Source organism: Lontra canadensis, unplaced genomic scaffold (assembly GCF_010015895.1).
Source record: "Lontra canadensis isolate GAN:19392208 unplaced genomic scaffold, GSC_riverotter_1.0 scaffold30, whole genome shotgun sequence".
Taxonomy (NCBI): Eukaryota; Metazoa; Chordata; class Mammalia; order Carnivora; family Mustelidae; genus Lontra; species Lontra canadensis.
The window spans coordinates 12,727,284-12,744,148 of record NW_022631024.1 but is presented as its reverse complement, the minus strand read 5'-3'; the positions used below and the strand labels follow the sequence as shown (position 1 = coordinate 12,744,148).

Below are 16,865 nucleotides of genomic sequence, written 5' to 3'. Positions count from 1 at the left end.
GCCTAAAGCCGGGGAGGTAGCTGGCTGATACCATGGGGAGATTGGGTTACATCTGTTCCACCTTTAGATTGAAAGCTGGAGCCCAGCTGAGGGTACAGTTTTAGGAGAGAGAGCCGGAGAGACTGGAAGAGCCTGGCTTTGAGAAGTGAAGACTTGGGGCTCAAAGAGGCAGAGGCCAAATCAGCAGAGAAGGGCAGCTGGCCTGGGGCGGGATGAAGCAGCGGGCTCCCCACCGCGGGAGGTACTCCAGAGGTAGAGGGAGCCAAGCTTCGGACAGATGACGGGCCAAGTAGGTGATTCGGGATGTCCCTTTCCGCCTACAGGCTCTGCCATTTGTCCCACCTGCTTCTGGGGGCCCTGTCTCTGCCTTGCCTGCTCAGGCAGCCCCCCATTTAGGCTGAGGCTAGGATACACCTGCGTCCACATGTTTCAAGCCCCAAACTCCCCCTCCCTCCCGTCCCCTCCTTCTCTCCTATTGCTGTAAGATGGGGTCCCTGCCCCGGTCTGGCCTCTTTCCCCTTCCTGACGGGTCAGGGCTGGCCCCCAGAGCGCCTCTGTGTCTCTTCAGCTTGTGTGTGTACCTGCGCGCGGATCCGCATGGCCTTCGGGGCTGTGTGCGTCTGCAAGTGAGGCTCGGTCTACCCTCCCCAGGGACTCCCTCTCAGGGCAGAGCCGTGGTGGGCTGGGCACACCTGCCAGGCTCTTCCCCACTTCTGTTCCAGATTCGAACTGGGACGGGTGAACCCAGGCTGGTGGGCTGGCTCTCGGAGGTGGGGGAGCTGGGCATGAGCCCCGCCCGCGCACAGGGACACTCCCTCACAGGTGACACGCACCACACACAACATGGTCGCCTTGGGGCATGCTGGGGCTGTGGCGGGGCAGGGGGCGGGGGGCGGCTGCCTGGACCTAGGCCCGGCCCCTGGAGGTTGGCTGGACACAGAGAGGACATTTAAAAAAATAGAGAGAATTTAAGCTTCCCAAAAAAGAGATGGGTAGGGAGAAGGAGGCGATGGAGGCCTAGGTGGGGCTGAGAGGCGAGCGGCTTTCCGAGACTCTGGGTCCCTGGGATGACACGGTCTCTGCCGGCAGGACGTGGCCCTGCCCAGGCTGCGCCCGTCTGCCTGCCCGGCCGGCCCGGGAAAGGGCACCGTATGGCTGTGTGTAGAGTCTGTGCGGGCGGTGGGGTTGGCCCTGGCGGCCGCAGGCCCCCCCCCCAGGACCCTGGCCCAAGCGTCCAAGCGGCCGGCTGGCTCTCAGGAGGCGAAGTAGGAACTCTGCATGGAGTAGAGCCTGTCGATGGGGTTCCCCACGCGGGCCTGCAGGGAGCCCACGTCCGAGGAGCCGAGGAAGCAGTCGCTGAGGCTGGTTAAGGAGGTATCGCTGTCGATGTCATGGAAGATGGAGTCGTTCCCTGGGGGCAGAGGGGGCGTCAGGAGCCGGGCAGGCGTGAGCTCCTGGGGGCCCTTTCGGCCCTGCAGCCTGTGCGGCCAGAGGTGAGGAGGGACGGGGTGACCTGTGGCGGCGGTGGGGGGCCAGAGGCGCTGAGGGCCGCAGGTGGGGCCTCGCGGGCACCCCCTTCCGATGGGAGGTGGCAGGCAGGCAGGTTGTGTCGGCGTGGCCTGCCGGCCCGGGGGTGCTAGGCGGGGGCGGTGCTGGGGTGGGCAGGGGGTGGGGCGGCTTACCATAGGGGTTCATGTGGTCACCTGGCATTTGGGGCGGCGTGAGGCCCTGCTGGAAGGGGTCGCTGCTGCCGTAGGGACTCTGCTCCATGGCCACGATCTGCTGCTGGGGTGGGGCCAATGGCGTGTAGGAGGCCATCATGCCCTCCATGCGACTGGACAGGACCTCTGGGGAGAGAGCACACTTTCACCAACCCGCCCTGTCCATCTCATCCCAGAGCCCACGCTGCCCCAGGGGTGCCCTCCCAGATATACCTCAGGCCTTCCCACTGATCGCCCATATGACTCCCCAAGGCCACGGGGCCCACTGCAGTCCCCCTGACTCTGACCTCTTCTGCACTTCCCCAGGTTGCCTGTGGTGACCCAGGGCCACTGAACCCATGTATCTGACCCCTGACTCCTTTTCCCCAGACACACACGAATAAACACATAGATAAACAGAGGAATCGGTTTATCAAAAGCCAGGGATCTCCCCTCCCCACCTCCTCCCTTCCTCCAGTGGCCCTGCCCTCCAGAAGCTCAACTCTTCGGGGACACAGACACTAAGCAGGCCGTCATGATTCCTCAACATGTGGGTGCAGTGAGCTCCCTGCATCTGGGAGCATCAAGGTGGGGCCCAGGCCAAAGGCGTTCAGGGAAGGCTTCCTGAAAGAAGGGAACCCCTAACTCCACATCACTTAAAGAATCAGCAGGGGTTCAACCATGCCAGGGGCAGGCATGCCCTGCCTCAGGCTGCAAAGGCGGGGAGGGGAGAAACTAGCCAGTGGGAGCAGGGAGCCCTGTGCATGGGGCTATAGTGCCAGGATGAGAGAAGGCCAGGAGTGGGGCGGAAGATGGTCCTCTGGGCGCCCCCCCCCCCCCCGCAAACCAACCCCAGAGCTCAGTGTGGTTCCCCCTGAGGCTGTAGGAAGTCTGCTGTGGGAGGGGCTGTGGAGAAAGGCTGGCAGGATGGAGGCTGGAGGCAGGGACCACTGAGGAAACTGAGGGAGGGGCTGGGTTTCTAGCCCCTCCCTCCCTTAAGGTGAGCTGGAAATGACAACTCCCAGGAGGGGGCATGAGGGACACAGGAGCAGCCTCCACGGCCCTGCTTGGCAACCGAGTGGAGGACAGGAGGGTCAGAGGCGACTCCCAGGTTCCTGGTGTGGGCACTGGGTGGAGGGTGGTGCCGTTTGCTGAGGTGGGGTGAGGAGGGGCAGAGGGTGCTGTGCCAATGTGGCAGCAGGGGCTGCTGTGTGCAGTATAGGAAGGGCCCTGATGAGCTCAAGCGGGACCATGGAACATTCTGGGGCATGACCATGGAATATCCCAGAGGCAGCTGGGAACACAGGAGGTGGTGGCTGGGAGACCAGAGACAGTGGCCATAGCCCCAAGGAGGCCAGGCTGTCTTGGGGGAGGGGGGAGGCTGGGGCAGAGAGAAAGAACTGGGTTTCAAGGCTCCAGTGCAGCTGGGGACCCAGGCCTGGCCCTGAGCCCTGATAGAAGAGGCTGTCCATCAGTGCCCTGGCATCTGCCCCAAAGCCCGCGTCTCACCTGGGAGCAGGCAGCCCTGGGGCCCCCACTCCTCTTGGGCAGTCCCTACAAAGCTCAATGTCCCCATGGGGCTGGGGAGGCCACCCCCCCGACCCAAGAAGTGGTAACATTTTGGCAAAGCCCAGTGTTCAGGGGTCTGGCCGCTGCCCCTCCAGCTGGCTCCTTACCACCCAGCAGGAACCCACACTGAACTCAACACCCCGCAGAGTCTCTCTCGAGATTTCTGCTGAATTCTGTCGTGGGCAGTGAGGTGTCTGGTCACGTGAAAACCACAGCTTTGGGATGCCACATGTGGGGCCGAGGCCAGCTTTGCCCCTCACTCGCTGAGCCAACCCAGTAAGTCCTCTGGTCTGAGTCTCCGCCTCCTTGGCTGTGAGATGGGCTGTGACAGTGCCCTTCCCCTCCGGGATCGGTGGGCATTCCGAGAGGCTGAGCATGGCCAATGGTGACAACTGTGCCTAGCACACCCTGAGGGTGCGAGATGCTTGCAGGTATTTTGGGTTTTTTGTTCGTTTTTAAGTAAGCTCTAGGCCAGACACGGGCTTGAACTCAGGATGCTGAGATCGAGAGTCACACCTTCCACTGACTGAGCCAGCCAGGCATCCCAGGGGCGAAAATTCTGCCACCCCTCGGCGCAGCCCACACTGCCATCTCTCCTGGGGGCCCCCGTGGTCCCCACCGGCTCTCTTGATCCCAGCAGGTTCCGGGGCGCCAGCTCCCACAGCCCTCACGGCCCTGGTGGAAGGGGTCCGGGGTCCGGGGTCCAGGGGGTGGGGGAAGAGTGCTGTTACCAGAGGCTGAGCCTGGGCCCTGTCGCCCTGGTCCCGGCTCACCTTGGCCCAGCCGCTGCGAGTTCTGCTGCTCCTGCTGCTGCTGGTGCCGCCGCGCCAACTTCTTCATCTGCAGGGGACACTTTTGGGTCGTGCCAGTCCCCACCTCCCCGTCCCCGTTCAGTCCCGGCCCCTCCCAGCAGGACCGTGTCTTCTGCCTGCACCCCCACTCCAGCCCTGCCCAGCGGGGGCAACAGGTGGCCTCTCACCTTGGCTCTTTGGTTCTGAAACCACACCTGGACCACACGCACGCTGAGGCCTGTCTCTGCCGCCAGCGTCTCTCGGACCTGTCCGTGGGGAGGGACACGGATCAGGCCTGGGGGCGGGGGCCGGGGCAGCAGGCCAGGGAGGCAGTGGTTTGGCGGAACTGAGGGACGGACGGGGGAGATGGAGGGATGTCCCCATCCCTGGCAAGAGTGGTAGGGGGCACTGTCTGGGAAGGCAGCGGGTGTGGGGTGTCAGCCCCGCCCCACCCCAGCGGCCCCTCACCTTTCGGCAGGGCTTGGAGGACACCTCGAAGGAGGCCTTGAAGGCTCTTCGCTGCTGCGTGGTGAGGATGGTCCGGGGTCGCTTGGGCCTCCGGGGGTCTTTCCCGTCGTCCCCACTGCCTTTATTCTGGCTGCCCTGCCCCTTGGCCGGCTTCATGTCCCCGTCCTCGTCCTCGCTCTTCACTGTGGGGGACACACCCAGCTCATCAGTCTTGTACGAGGGTCTCAGATTGGTACCCGGAGGCCATCTGTCGCCTGGCGGGATCCCCTCACCTCCTGCCAACACCAGCCCCCTGCACTCTGGAGACCCCAGGGCAGCTTGTCAGCTCTGAAAAACTGGTTCCCACTGTCCCAGCCCAGGGCCAGTGGGTCCCACAACCCAGCGAGGAGACTCCGGGGAGCCTTCTTTCTTGGAAGCTTCCAGAGACTACTAAGAACTGTCAGGCAAAGCTATACACCAGACATTGTCACACCCAAGTATTCATGATGACCGCACGCACACCACACACACAGTTACACACTCACCCACTGACGTGTGTGCACGCACACTGGCACGTGGGCCCACAGAGCACGGGGCACACACAGCTCATGCACACACACACACACACACACACACACAGGCCCGTGCTCACAGGTGGGGACATACAGGCAAGCACACACCTGAACACACGCACACACGCACGCACACAGAAGCATGTTTGTTCACCCAGAGACACACCCATGCCCACCATGCACACACGGCCGCTTCCGTGTCCCAGAATTGTGGGTCTCAGAGATGCCAGCCCCAGGCGGACACCATGCACCTCCCACTGTCCCCAAGTCTAAGCTGGTCTCCTATTCCCAGGCCCACCTTCCTCAGACCATGAGCCCCGGGGTTGGGTCGCCTCCCTCCAAGACCCCCACCCCAGGCCCGCTAGGAATGGGCCAACGGCACCTGGCTAGTGTCTGCTCTGCTCTAAGAGCCCAGGAAGCCACCACGGTGCCCTGCCCATGGGTGGACAGAGGGACAGATGGATGGGGAGCTCACTTCCTCCAAGGACACCGACAGGACAAAGCTCTTCTGGAAGGCCCTGTGACTGAGGGCTCTAAGTGACCCCCAAGGGCTCTGAAGACCAGGCCATCTCCTCGCCAAGCCCTCTGCTCCAGTCCTTCCCCACTCCCTGGGAATGACAGGGCCCCAGCCTTCTCCCTGGCGCTTCCCTTCCAAGACTCACTCCCGGTTGTACCCGCCCTTCTGGCAGGAGGGCTCTAAGCTGGCACAGCCCTTCTGGGGGCTGGAACAGAATAAAGAGGTACCTTCATCCTGGGAAAGGGGGTCTTTGCCTCCACCATAGAACGCCCCCGGCCCCCCCACCCAGCCAGGAAACTGAAGAGCTCAGGCTGCTGTCCCCTGCTCCTGAAGGCTGTGTCAGAGCCCTGCTTCGTGGCCACCAGCAGCCTGCAGATCTGGGCAGGCAGGGACACCTGCGGTGCTGTGCCATGGTGGGGGCCGCAGCAAGGCAAAGGGCGGACAAGGAAGGGGGGTCAGAGAGCAGGGTATGTGTGTGTGTGCTTGTGTCCAAACCGCAGTCCGGGTAAGCATGTGGACAAATGTGTGTGCAGCCGTATGCATCACTGCTCCGTGCACGTGGGACGTGTGAGCGGGGTCATGTGTGCACGTGGGTGTGTTTAAGCGGACACGCAGTGCGTGTTCCTGGGTGCGGGTTCGCACGTGCTTGGGCATCTCAGCACACATCTACAGGTGTCCCTGTGTCCGTGCTTATGTGCCCCTGGGCATCGAATGTGCTTGTGTGCGGACACGTGTGGTCCCATGCACGTATGCTGGGGCATGAGCACGTGGGCCCCAGTGGTAGTGTCCGCACATGCTTTGTGGGCCTGGGGGCATGCACACCGGTGTCCACCGGCGTCTGATGGGGGCGCACTGTCTGTACATAGCTCGGGTCCTGGGGTCAGGTTTGGGCTTCTCCAGCGGCGCCCCGCCTCCGGCCCCCCAGCTGCCCCCCACCAGCTCCAGCCACGGCTCACCAGAGTCGGATTCGTCGGGACTCACGGAGCTGAGCAGGTCCTTCTCCTTCTCGTAGTCCCCCTTGCACAGCAGCTGGCCCTCCTTGAGCACGAACTCGTCGCCCTTGCGTAGCTGCCGCTCACACACGCAGCAGCAGAAGCAGCCCAGGTGGTACACGCATTCCAGCGCCCGCATCACAAACTCCGTGGGGGCGATCTTCTCCATGCAGCCGCTGCACTTGGCTGCGAAGAGCCTGCAGGTGCACAGGGCGGGCTCGTTGGTTTGGCTCGGGGCGGGGGGCTCCCCGAGTCTGCTGTCCACCAGGGGCCTCTCCCTCCTGCCACCCTGACTCCCCCCACCCCAGATAGGAGAGGCCCCACCCGCGCACAGAGCCAGACTGTGGGAGGGCCCCGTGGCCCCACTCTTCTGGCTCCCCAGGGCCCTGGTGGCCCAAGGGTGGGCTCTGGGCATCCTGCCCTGAGGTGCCCTCTCCTGGGCGTATCAGCTCAGGGCCCTGCTTGCTCCGAGACACCGCGGCCACTAGAGGGCAGAACACGTGGTCAGCCTCAACCTTCCTCAAGAGCCAGGCGGGTTCTGGGCCTGAGAAGGGCAGGCGGCCTCCTGGTCCCCTCTCCCCTCACTCCAGGACCTGCTCTGCCTCCTCTCTGCTCTCCCCTCTCTCTCCCACATCCAGGCGATCCTGAGCCCTGTCCGGCCCACCACCCAGGCTGGGCTGCTCCTCCGCTGCCTGAGTGCCTGCCTCAGTCCTCCTCCTGGGCTCCTGGCTCCTCCAAACCTTCAATTCACCCTCCAGGATGAGAGCCAGAGGAAGCTAAAACCCACATCTGCTCATGCTGCTTCCCTGCTCCAGACTCTTCCGTGACTCCCTGGGGCCTCGAGGCCCTTCACACCCTGCCTCTTTCTGCGGCCCCGATGGAACAGCCTGCGGCGTCTCCAGGGCACCTTCCCACTGGCCTGTCAGCATGTTCTTTCTTGGTCCTCAGCTGGGCTAACCCCTGCCTATCCCTCATTTCGGCTCGAGCATCTTTACCACATGCAGATGTCTACTGAGCCCAGACAGTGTGGCAGCCGCTGCTCTAAGTGCTCTGCACACAGAAATGCATGCAATCCGCAGTGACCCGATGAGGCAGGAATGCACCTTAGCCCCATCTCAGAGATAAGAAAACTGGGGTGCAGAGAGATGGAGTCGCGGGCTCAGGGTCACATGGTCATAAGGGATGAGGCCCACCGGGAGCCTGGTACTGCCCCAGCCCCTCCATGACAAACCGGATCCATCTCCCATCTCTGGAGACAAAGCCGGGCGGGGGTGTCCCCCGCCTCCCGTCTGCGTTTGCAGGAGGGTCTGCGCTGCGTGGCTGCTCCTCTGCCCTCACCCACTGACCGCTCCTCCCGGCTCCCCCCTCCCAGTCACGTGGCCTGCTCTGTGGGAACTCAGCCTCAACAACACTTTGATGGAAAAATTTATGAAGAATCAAATTATTGCTGCTGGGAGGGAATTAAAACCATTTTTCATTCCCCACGTCCCTGGGCCACGTCTGCGGGCGCCACCTTGGGAGCGCTGCGCGCATCCCATCCCTCTTTATGGCCCGCCATCACAGGCGCAGATTACAGCAGCAATTCTCTACTAATCGGTTCCGGAACAGAAATGGCCATAAATGCGAGGCACTCGGCCTGCCTCCCTTCCCGGGGCTGCCGTCAGCGCCGCCCACAACGAGCTAGCGGGGCGCGGCGGACGGGACCGATCTGCGCTCTGCCTGCTGCCCTGGCCTGGGCCGGGGCGCTCAAACGGGTGGGGGCGTCCCCAGCAACCTCTGCCATCTGCCGCTATTCCACTGAACAGGCTCCTACTCATCCTGCAGTGCCCCACTCCAACGCCACCTCCTCTGGGGAGCCTTCTTTGATGCCCCTGTCAGGGGGAAGTGGCCTCCTGTATGCTCACCCGAGCTTCCCTCGGCCTTCCTTCTACTGTGAAGTGGGGATGTCAACAGGACCTCCCTCGAAGGGCTGTTGTGGGGATTCCATGATACTGAGCTTGTAACTTGGTATGTAAGAATCACATCAGGGACAGCACATGCCTCTGTCAGCTTCCCATTCTGCAGGGGTTCCACAAGGTGGGGCCTGGCTCTACCCCATCCTCAAAAAGGCCTCGGTGAGTGTTTGCAAAGCGGGTGAGTGAAGGCTTGGGGTGGGCTGAGGTTCAGGCATACAGGACCCTGCTAACCCACATAGTGCGTGGCTTTGCGAGGGGAACATGGGCTGGATTTCAGCTCTGATTTGGCCCTTGGGCTGCATAACTTTGTTCAAGGCACAACCTACCCAACTGTCCATGTCCATGGTCACCTTTGGCAGAGGCCCCTAGGAATCTGGCTGGCTGTCCGGCTCTTCCAAGGGGCTAGGGAAGGAACCAGGCTGCCAGAACTTGATGCTCTGACATGGAGGCTGATTCTGCCCGCCCCCCCCCCCCCCCCCCCCCCCCCCCTGTCTCCTTCCCACACTTATACCTCCTGATCTAGGTGCCATGCTAAGGTCTGCAGCCCGGCCTCAGTGGCCCATGAGCAGACAGGCACTGGCTGCATCTCTGGGCCGGCCTGGTGGGGCCAGGGGCCCAGGCTGGGGTCGGCCTGGGGGCTGCGGCTCCTGGAGAGGAGGCCCTCTTAGGTAGGGGAGGGGGGCAGCAGGAGGGTGACCCGCATTTGCAGGCGCCGCTGCCATGCAGGCTGCTTTCAGAACAGCCGCGCTAATGCCTTGACGGCAGGGGGTCGATTGCTACTTTCTCCAAACTCATCAACACGATCTATTATTAATACTTCTCCGAAGGCTCCTGCCGCCATTACCGAGGCAGCGCCAGCCACTCGGGGCGTCATCTGTTATCTAGATTGCAAAAACTCGGGATATAAAACAAACTGCACACACTTTATAAACGGAATGTGCCATCCGCTTGGTCTCCAAGCATCTCTCCACCCAATAAAACATCGGGGGGGATGCATGAAATACTCACTCCCAATTATGGGGCTGCCTTTGTCTATGGAGCCAGGGCGAGCACGACTAACGCACGTGCGGGAGGGGCTGGGGTGCCAGCGGGGTCCCCTCCTCTCCCTGAACCCCCTCCCTCCCTCAACCCCTCCCATCGTGAAGGGCTGGTGGAACCGGCTGCTGAGAAGCAAGCAGGCAGGCGGGTGGCACTGGGACTGGATGGACTTGCATTCAATGCCTGGTTCCACCACTTCCTGGCCAGTGACTGGACAAGTGATTTCCTCTTTCTGAGCCTCAGCTTACTGATCTGTATAATGGGCTGAACAACACTGCCTGCTTCTTCATGTGAAGGTGCATCAAGTTGTCAGTGTCAAGCAGTGAGCACAGAGGGAGAGATCAGGGAGCTGGGCAGGCCTTTTGAGGCCTGGAACGAGCCTCTCCAGGAACGGTGCGCAGAAGCCACACATACTGACCAGAGACAAAGTTGCTCAGGCTGAGGAACTCCGAGCCTTCCTGCCCCATGGGGGCCCTGGAACCTGAGGGCAAAAGGCCCTGCCAGCATCTGAGGCACTGGATTTGGCGCCCAGGTCACGATCTCAATCTTGACTCAGCCACTCACTGGCTATGTAACCTGGGGCAAGTCTGAGTCTGGGTCCTCATCTGTAAGATAGGGACAAGAGTCCCGACTCCCCAGAATTGTGCTGGGGGTTCCAGATGCATGTGTTTCTGCTTCCCACACCTGGGGTGGAGGGACGGTGGGGTGGGAGGCCACCTGTGGCACCTGCCTCTCGGTGCCAATCCCCTGGTCCAGGCTCCTCCCCCAATCCAGGAACTCCAAACCAGAGGGCAGCTTCATGACCACAGCACAGGTACCCAGACTTGCCAGCAACCCACACAGCCCACCCCCATTCTCCATGTAAACTGTCACGCCTTTTCTCCTGCTATCTCTAATGTCCAGAACACCATTCCTCCCACCCTTGACCTTTGACAGCCAAACACCTGCTTATTCTGAAGGATTGAGCTTGGATATCCCTTCCTCCAGGAAGCCCCCCTTCTCCTCTCCAGTCGTAGATGTCTTCCTTGCTGTTTGGTATTTACTAGAAGGAATCCACTTTCCCTACTTCCAGGTCCACTTTTCCCGGGGTCACTCCTCTCTTTGGAGCTGAGTACAAGGCCCCAGACACACGAAGGTGAGGGGCAAATAGGCAATGAACGCTGAATGAACCAACACAGTCCCATCCCGCCTGTGAGGTAGGGCGGGTTGGTCCGACCCCGAGCCTGGTCTGGTGCGAGCACCCACCACCTGCCCTGCGAGCAGTGTTGGGGGTGGGGGGATGATGGAACCGGCAGCCCAGGGTTCCAACCTGACTCTAACTTTGTCCCTGAGTGACTTTGCTCAAGACATTTAACCTCTCCGACGCTCAGTTTCTTCATCTATGAAATGGGACAGGTGGTACCTTCCTACAGGGCTGTTGGAAGGGCCTACTGCATGCAAAGCCCTTGGCACAGTGCCAGGCATGAAGAAGGCACCCCACAGAGCTGCCTTTCTTTTGTTCTCTTGTTGTCCTTCTTGGTCACCCTCAATGGGGTCTCCATCACTCCTGGGAGTGGCCTTCCTGACATCAGGTTTACAGGTCCCAACCAAGCTTCCCCCTCATGACCACCCTGGGTTCTGGGTCCTTCTAGCTTCTGTCTGGCTTGAGCTAGACAAAGCACTCCTGGCTCAGTTCTGTGTGTGTTTGTCTGTCTGTCTCACTAATGTTACTGAGCTCAATTATTATCACTTGCATCACCTCATTAAGTCCTCTAAGAACCCTTAAGAAAAGACACTGTTTCCATCCCCTTTTTACAGATGAGGACACGAAAGCGCAGAAGGCAGGGTCAAGGTCATCTGGCAGCACTACCCCATACTCCTTCCCTGCTCTGTGCCTCCAAATACTTCTCTGCCCACCAGTCACCCTTGTCCTCTGCTGGGGGTACCATGCCCAGGTCTGTCTGCCCTCCAGGCTCTGAACACCCAAGTTCTGATCACTCAGCATAAGCCCGGCACCCAGCAGGTGTAGCTGAGCGATTTTTCTTAAACGAAACTGAATATGTCCCTGTCACAAACATATCCATCCTCCCCCAGGATCATCTGTGATTTCGGAGTAAGAAATTCCCTTTTTTAGGGACGTCCTTCCCGTGAAGAGTTCCTGTCTATGAGAACACATCTCTGTCTCCTCTGAGTTTTTACTGGTTTATTTGTTAAACGCTCAATTTATTAAACTCATAAAGCTAATAAACAAAACTCTGAAAACCAATTTTTTTCTGGAGCATTTGAACATGGATTACAAATCTGATTAATTAATTTCTCTTAAGCCACTAACAACTGCGGAGAGGCAATGCTGTAGGTCTGATTCTTTTACCTCCAATAAAATTGGCTTCGTAACATCCTGGGGACCCTCCAGCCTCTCCCTGTGGGATTTCACCCCAGGTCTTCGAGACCATAAGCATGCACTAGGCTTGGAATCTTGGCTCTGTCCCTTCCTGGCACAGGAACCATACAAAGGCCCCTTCTTTCTGGGCCTCAGTGGCCCCATCTGTTCAATGGGGATAATGGCTGGGCACCAGGAGGCAGGCTCAGTAAGGAGGCACCCGTGACTGCTGTCACCATGTCTTCAAGATTTCTGGTACCTGTTCCCCATTCTCACTGAGTGGAAGCTCCATTGTCTCCTCCTCACTCTACTGTGATTCCCACACCCCACGGCAGCATCTTACAGTTCATGTAGCCACTCTCCAGGGCCTCAGTCCAAGGGTGCCCACCAATTTCAGGATAAGCCCAAAGACCTCATCATGTCACTTACACCAGCGCCGACACACCCAGCCTCAGATCCTCCAACGCCAGCCGCCAGGCTCCTCACTGCTCCCTGAAAACAGCCAGCCCTTCCTGCCTTCTTCCTTAAAATTCCACCTCCCGGGGCGCCTGGGTGGCTCAGTGGGTTAAGCCTCTGCCTTTGGCTCAGGTCATGATCCAGGGTCCTGGGATCGAGCCCCCATCGGGCCCTCTGCTCAGCGGGGAGCCTGCGTCCCCCTCTCTCTCTGCCTGCTGCTCTGCCTGCTTGTGATCTCCGGCAAATAAACAAATAAAATCTAAAAAAAAAAAAAAAATTCCACCTGCCCTCTCGTCCCCTTTCTTTTGCTTCTTGTTGGACTTCTCTTCATCCTTCCAGACTCAATTCAAGCGAACCTCCTCTGTGAAGCCTTCCGTGAGACCCAGATGTTTGTGTGTCTGAAGCCCTCACTGACCTAGAAATCAGAAACTGGGTCTGATCTACACACACCCCTCCCACGCGGGGTTCTGGCATTGAGGAGGTGGCCAGTGAGTGTTCGATGAATGAGTGAATAACCTTGTGAGAAATGAAATAGGTGGCCAGGTAGGACAAAAGAACATTGGCCACTCTGCTTCTGGGAGTTTGAGAATGCCACCAGGTAGCAAGGTAAGTGAACTCATTGCTCTCGGCCTTCACGGCGATACAACCTGGAGGCCGATTCCTAATTTCTTACACCACCTATGGTCTTTACACCCCTCCTGCCGGGCTGGGCTCCAATTGTACCCTCATCTCTAGTACCCGGGGAAAGCCCCTGGGGTGGGAGGGCCTCGCTGGTATTCAGTGACTCCCTGGGCACATGTAGTTGGGTCAGGCCTGGACACCTGCATCAAGGTGGACCAGTCCATCCTCTGTCCTTTCTCCCGCTCATTGAGAGCTTTTTGTCAGCCCCCTGTGCTTAGAGGGGCACTTTCCACATCTCCAACACCAGCTATGTGGCCCTGGGTCATTCACATCCCCCCCTTTTAAAGATTTATTTATTTGTGAGCGAGCAGGCAGAGGGGGAAGGAGAGAGAGAATCTCAAGCAGATTCCTCGATGAGCCCAGAGCCAGACGTGGGCCTCGATCCGAGGACCCTGAGATCATGACCTGAGCCGAAATCAAGAGTTGGATGCTCAAGCAACTGAGCCACCCAGGCGCCCCTCACATCCATTTTTTGAGCCTCGGTTTCCTCTTCTATAAAAAGGGGGTGTTGATCCTCCCTCACCTGGTGATTGAGAATCTGCTGAGTTTTAACCTGTGTGAGAGGGTCTCTAGCCCACTGCCTGGCAGAGAGGGCACCTTGGCGGGTGTGCATCCCAGTCTCTCCGCAGTCTGAGTCTCCCCATGGTGCCGGGACACAGGCTCTGGAACCGTCTCTCTTCACCTCCAGTTTCAGTATGAAGCCTCCAGTCAACATCACGGGGTCTGGTTGTGCCTCGGAGGCACAGGTTTCCGGGCCACGCTGGGGACGAGGCAGATTTGGGTCTCTCCAGGCCCAAGTCTCTCAGTTCTTGGAAACACTCCCTCCATGGGGAGGGAACCGAAGCCCTCCGTCCCACTGGCTATACCTTCCCCCGTTCACGCAGCCAACACCCACAGAGGCGGACTGGAACGGGTCGTGCAAGGTGCCTGAGAGACAGAGTGAGGTCACATCTGCCCCACAGGGGATGGAAACGCATGACACGTGCTTTGATAGGCTACACCTGGGGGACATGGAAAACCATGACTGGAAGAGAGCTAGGGGACTTGCTGGGGAAGGTGACAGGACGCGTAATTCCGAAGCTGGTTCTGGAGCCAGAAAGAACAGTATGAAGAATGCCATCCCGCTCCGCAGCTCACTAACTGACCTCGGGGCGAGGACCACTGTCCCCCCCCTTTACAGGTATTCACTGTGATGTGCTGAGCCTCTCCGGCCCCAGCTTGCCTAGGCTGGTGGCCAGGAGCCCAGGAGGGCATGGCCGCAGAGCACTTGGGGCGGGCTCCCCACAGCCGACACTATTACTGACTGTGCGGGTGAGAGATGAGCTGGAGTTCACAGGGGCCCAGGGGACAGGACCCTGGACACCCTTGGGGGTCCAGCTGCTGCTGCGAGAGTTTGCCTGTCACTTGGAGGAGCCGATGGGGTGAGGGAAGGCAGAGGGAGCTGCCCGGCCTCCTCCCTCCCCAGACTCGCTGACATCTCCCCCACGTGCCTGCCGCGTCCTTATCATTCCGGGCGTAGCTGTTTTTTATTTTGAGACAAAAAGGGGCCTGTTGATGGGGATCCAACTCAAACCAGCTGCAAACATCTGCTTTGATGCGGCGGCGGCGGCGGGCCAGGCGGGCGGCGGGAGCCGCAGGCGGGGGCCCCGGTGTGCGCGTCAATCACGCGGCTGGAATGCGCTGCGCGGCCGGGCGCTCGGACCGCGGCAGCCAGAGCGCGGGCCTCGCAGGGCCTCTCCGCTGCCTCGCCGTGCCGGGGCCTGGCCTGCAGCGAGGGCTGCCCTGGAGCTTCCTGCGGGCGCACAGACCCAGCTGTGCGGGGCCGCCGGCTCCGAGGCCCTTTGATCCGGGCCCGGGGGCGCTGTCGGGAGCCCGTGGCCGGGGCTGGAGGTCACGGGCCAGGGGCAGGGAGGGACGGGCACAGCCGGGAGCCCCGGGGTACCATCCAGGGGCCAGCCTGGCTTGGCAGGCGCACTTACGGTGACTCTACACTTTTAGCAAGTGCCTACTATGTGCCAGGCCCTGTCTGGAGGCTGGGGATAGAGCAGTGAGGCAAATGGACAGTCCCTCCCACCCCTGCCCCCCAGCTTCCATCTAATGGGTGAGAGGACAGGCAAATTAAATCCCTAGCACACAGAGGGTAAAAACTGATGACATGTGATAAAGAAAAATGGAGGGAAGCACGATGTGGGTGGCCAAGGGTTTTATAAAGAATAGTCAGAGGCCTTACTGAGATCTCTGATGGGGAGGAGGTTCTCCACTGAGGGAACAGCAAGTGCAAAGGGCCTGAGGCCATGTAGATCTGGGGTGTTGGAGCCCCTTGTTGCTAAAGCAGGTGAGCAGCAGGGACCAGGTAGAGGGGTGTTAGGGTGTGCAAATAGAAGCAGGGGCAGGTCTTGTGGGGCTTCGGCTTTGTGGAAGGGTTCTGAGCAGAGGGGATGTCTGATCTGACATCTTTTTTTTTTAAGATTTTATTTATTTATTTGACAGAGAGAGATCACAAGTAGGCAGAGAGGCAGGCAGAGAGAGGAGGAAGCAGGCTCCCCGCTGAGCAGAAAGCCCGATGCGGGGCTCGATCTCAGGACCCTGAGATCATGACCTGAGCTGAAGGCAGAGGCTTTAACCCACTGAGCCACCCGGGTGCCCCTGATCTGACATCTTAACGGGGCTCCTCAGGCAGCTGTGTAGCGGTGGGGGTGGGAGCAGGGAGTCGGATTGGGAGGTTATCTCAATAATCCAGGCAAAAGAGAATGTCTGCTCAGATCCAGGGAGGTGCTGAGAAGAGGTCCGAGCAGGGACGCGTTCTGCAGGTGGACAGGGAAACCAGGGGATGACAGACAAAGGCTAGACACGTGATTTGGGGGCCTGGGCAGTGGGCAGGATGGAGCTGCCGTTCAGTGAAACGGAGAGCGAGGCCAGGTGGAGGAGGGGAGAAAGCGGGCGGGGTGCAGCTGTGCACATGATGTGTGAGCGGCCTTCGGCCAGCCATGGGGATGCGTCCAGGGGCAGCTGCATATGGGAGTCTGGAGTTGGGAGAGACCTCGGCTGGAGACACTAAGAGCTGCCAGGACACACACACACACACACACTCCTAAGAGCAAGCTGCCGTGTGCACACAGCTCGGCACCTGATAACTAGCCTCTCCTCTTTGGGGCTATGACCCCTGCGGTGGGTGTAGGCAAGGCCCAGCCTCTGCCTCAGGAGGCTCTTTTAGGGGGGAGGATACTGGGGTTTCTCTGGGGATCAGACCTTGCCCCGCGACATCAGGGAGAGACAATGGGGCAGGTGGAGGGCGGGGCATCACCTCCAAGCATCCTCCCACATGCTCCTTCCTGCCCTCTAGCTTGGGCAGCAATCAGAGGGACTGTGGGTTCCAGGCCAGGCCCCAAACTAAGGGCTCTACCTGTATTACTTTATTAACCCTTGGGTTGAAGTTCTTCCCTCTTTTTTCTGTCCTTCACTGATGAATTCATTTGAGGATGCTTTTAGTCGTTCATCTACCTAGCATTCATTGAGCGCCTACTATGAGCCAGGCCCTATGCTGAGCTCACAGTAGGAAACTTCTCCTCCCACCGGCTCATGAGACTGCTCTGAGCTGATCCCAGGTTCCCGTCCCCCATTCTCACTGAGTCACCAGCTCCTGGTGGCCAAGTCCAGCAGCCACTGTTCCTGTTATTATTACTTAGTAAAATGTACTGTCTCTTACACAGCAGGCCCTGTGCCTTATTTGCATACAGACCCTTCTACCATAAGACCCCTCACAGGTAAGGACTGCCACTCTCTTCTCA

General features: G+C 59.8%; 1 protein-coding gene across 2 annotated transcripts in view; it reads right to left on the bottom strand.

The window, feature by feature from the left end:
- Window positions 1-919: 919 nt before the first annotated feature.
- The window catches only part of LMX1B (LIM homeobox transcription factor 1 beta), a 79,244-nt gene continuing 63,298 nt past the window's right edge, over window positions 920-16,865 (bottom strand). Inside the window, exons 3-8 of one of the 2 annotated variants that reach the window (XM_032865879.1) lie at window positions 6,553-6,785; window positions 4,529-4,710; window positions 4,249-4,326; window positions 4,043-4,109; window positions 1,683-1,847; window positions 920-1,411 (exon numbers count right to left, since the gene is read on the bottom strand). In XM_032865879.1, the coding sequence (XP_032721770.1) occupies window positions 1,254-1,411; window positions 1,683-1,847; window positions 4,043-4,109; window positions 4,249-4,326; window positions 4,529-4,710; window positions 6,553-6,785 (883 nt within the window). In that variant the 3' untranslated portion in view covers window positions 920-1,253. The remainder of the gene's footprint in view (window positions 1,412-1,682; window positions 1,848-4,042; window positions 4,110-4,248; window positions 4,327-4,528; window positions 4,711-6,552; window positions 6,786-16,865) is intronic. The other variant, XM_032865878.1, reaches the window with a different exon arrangement.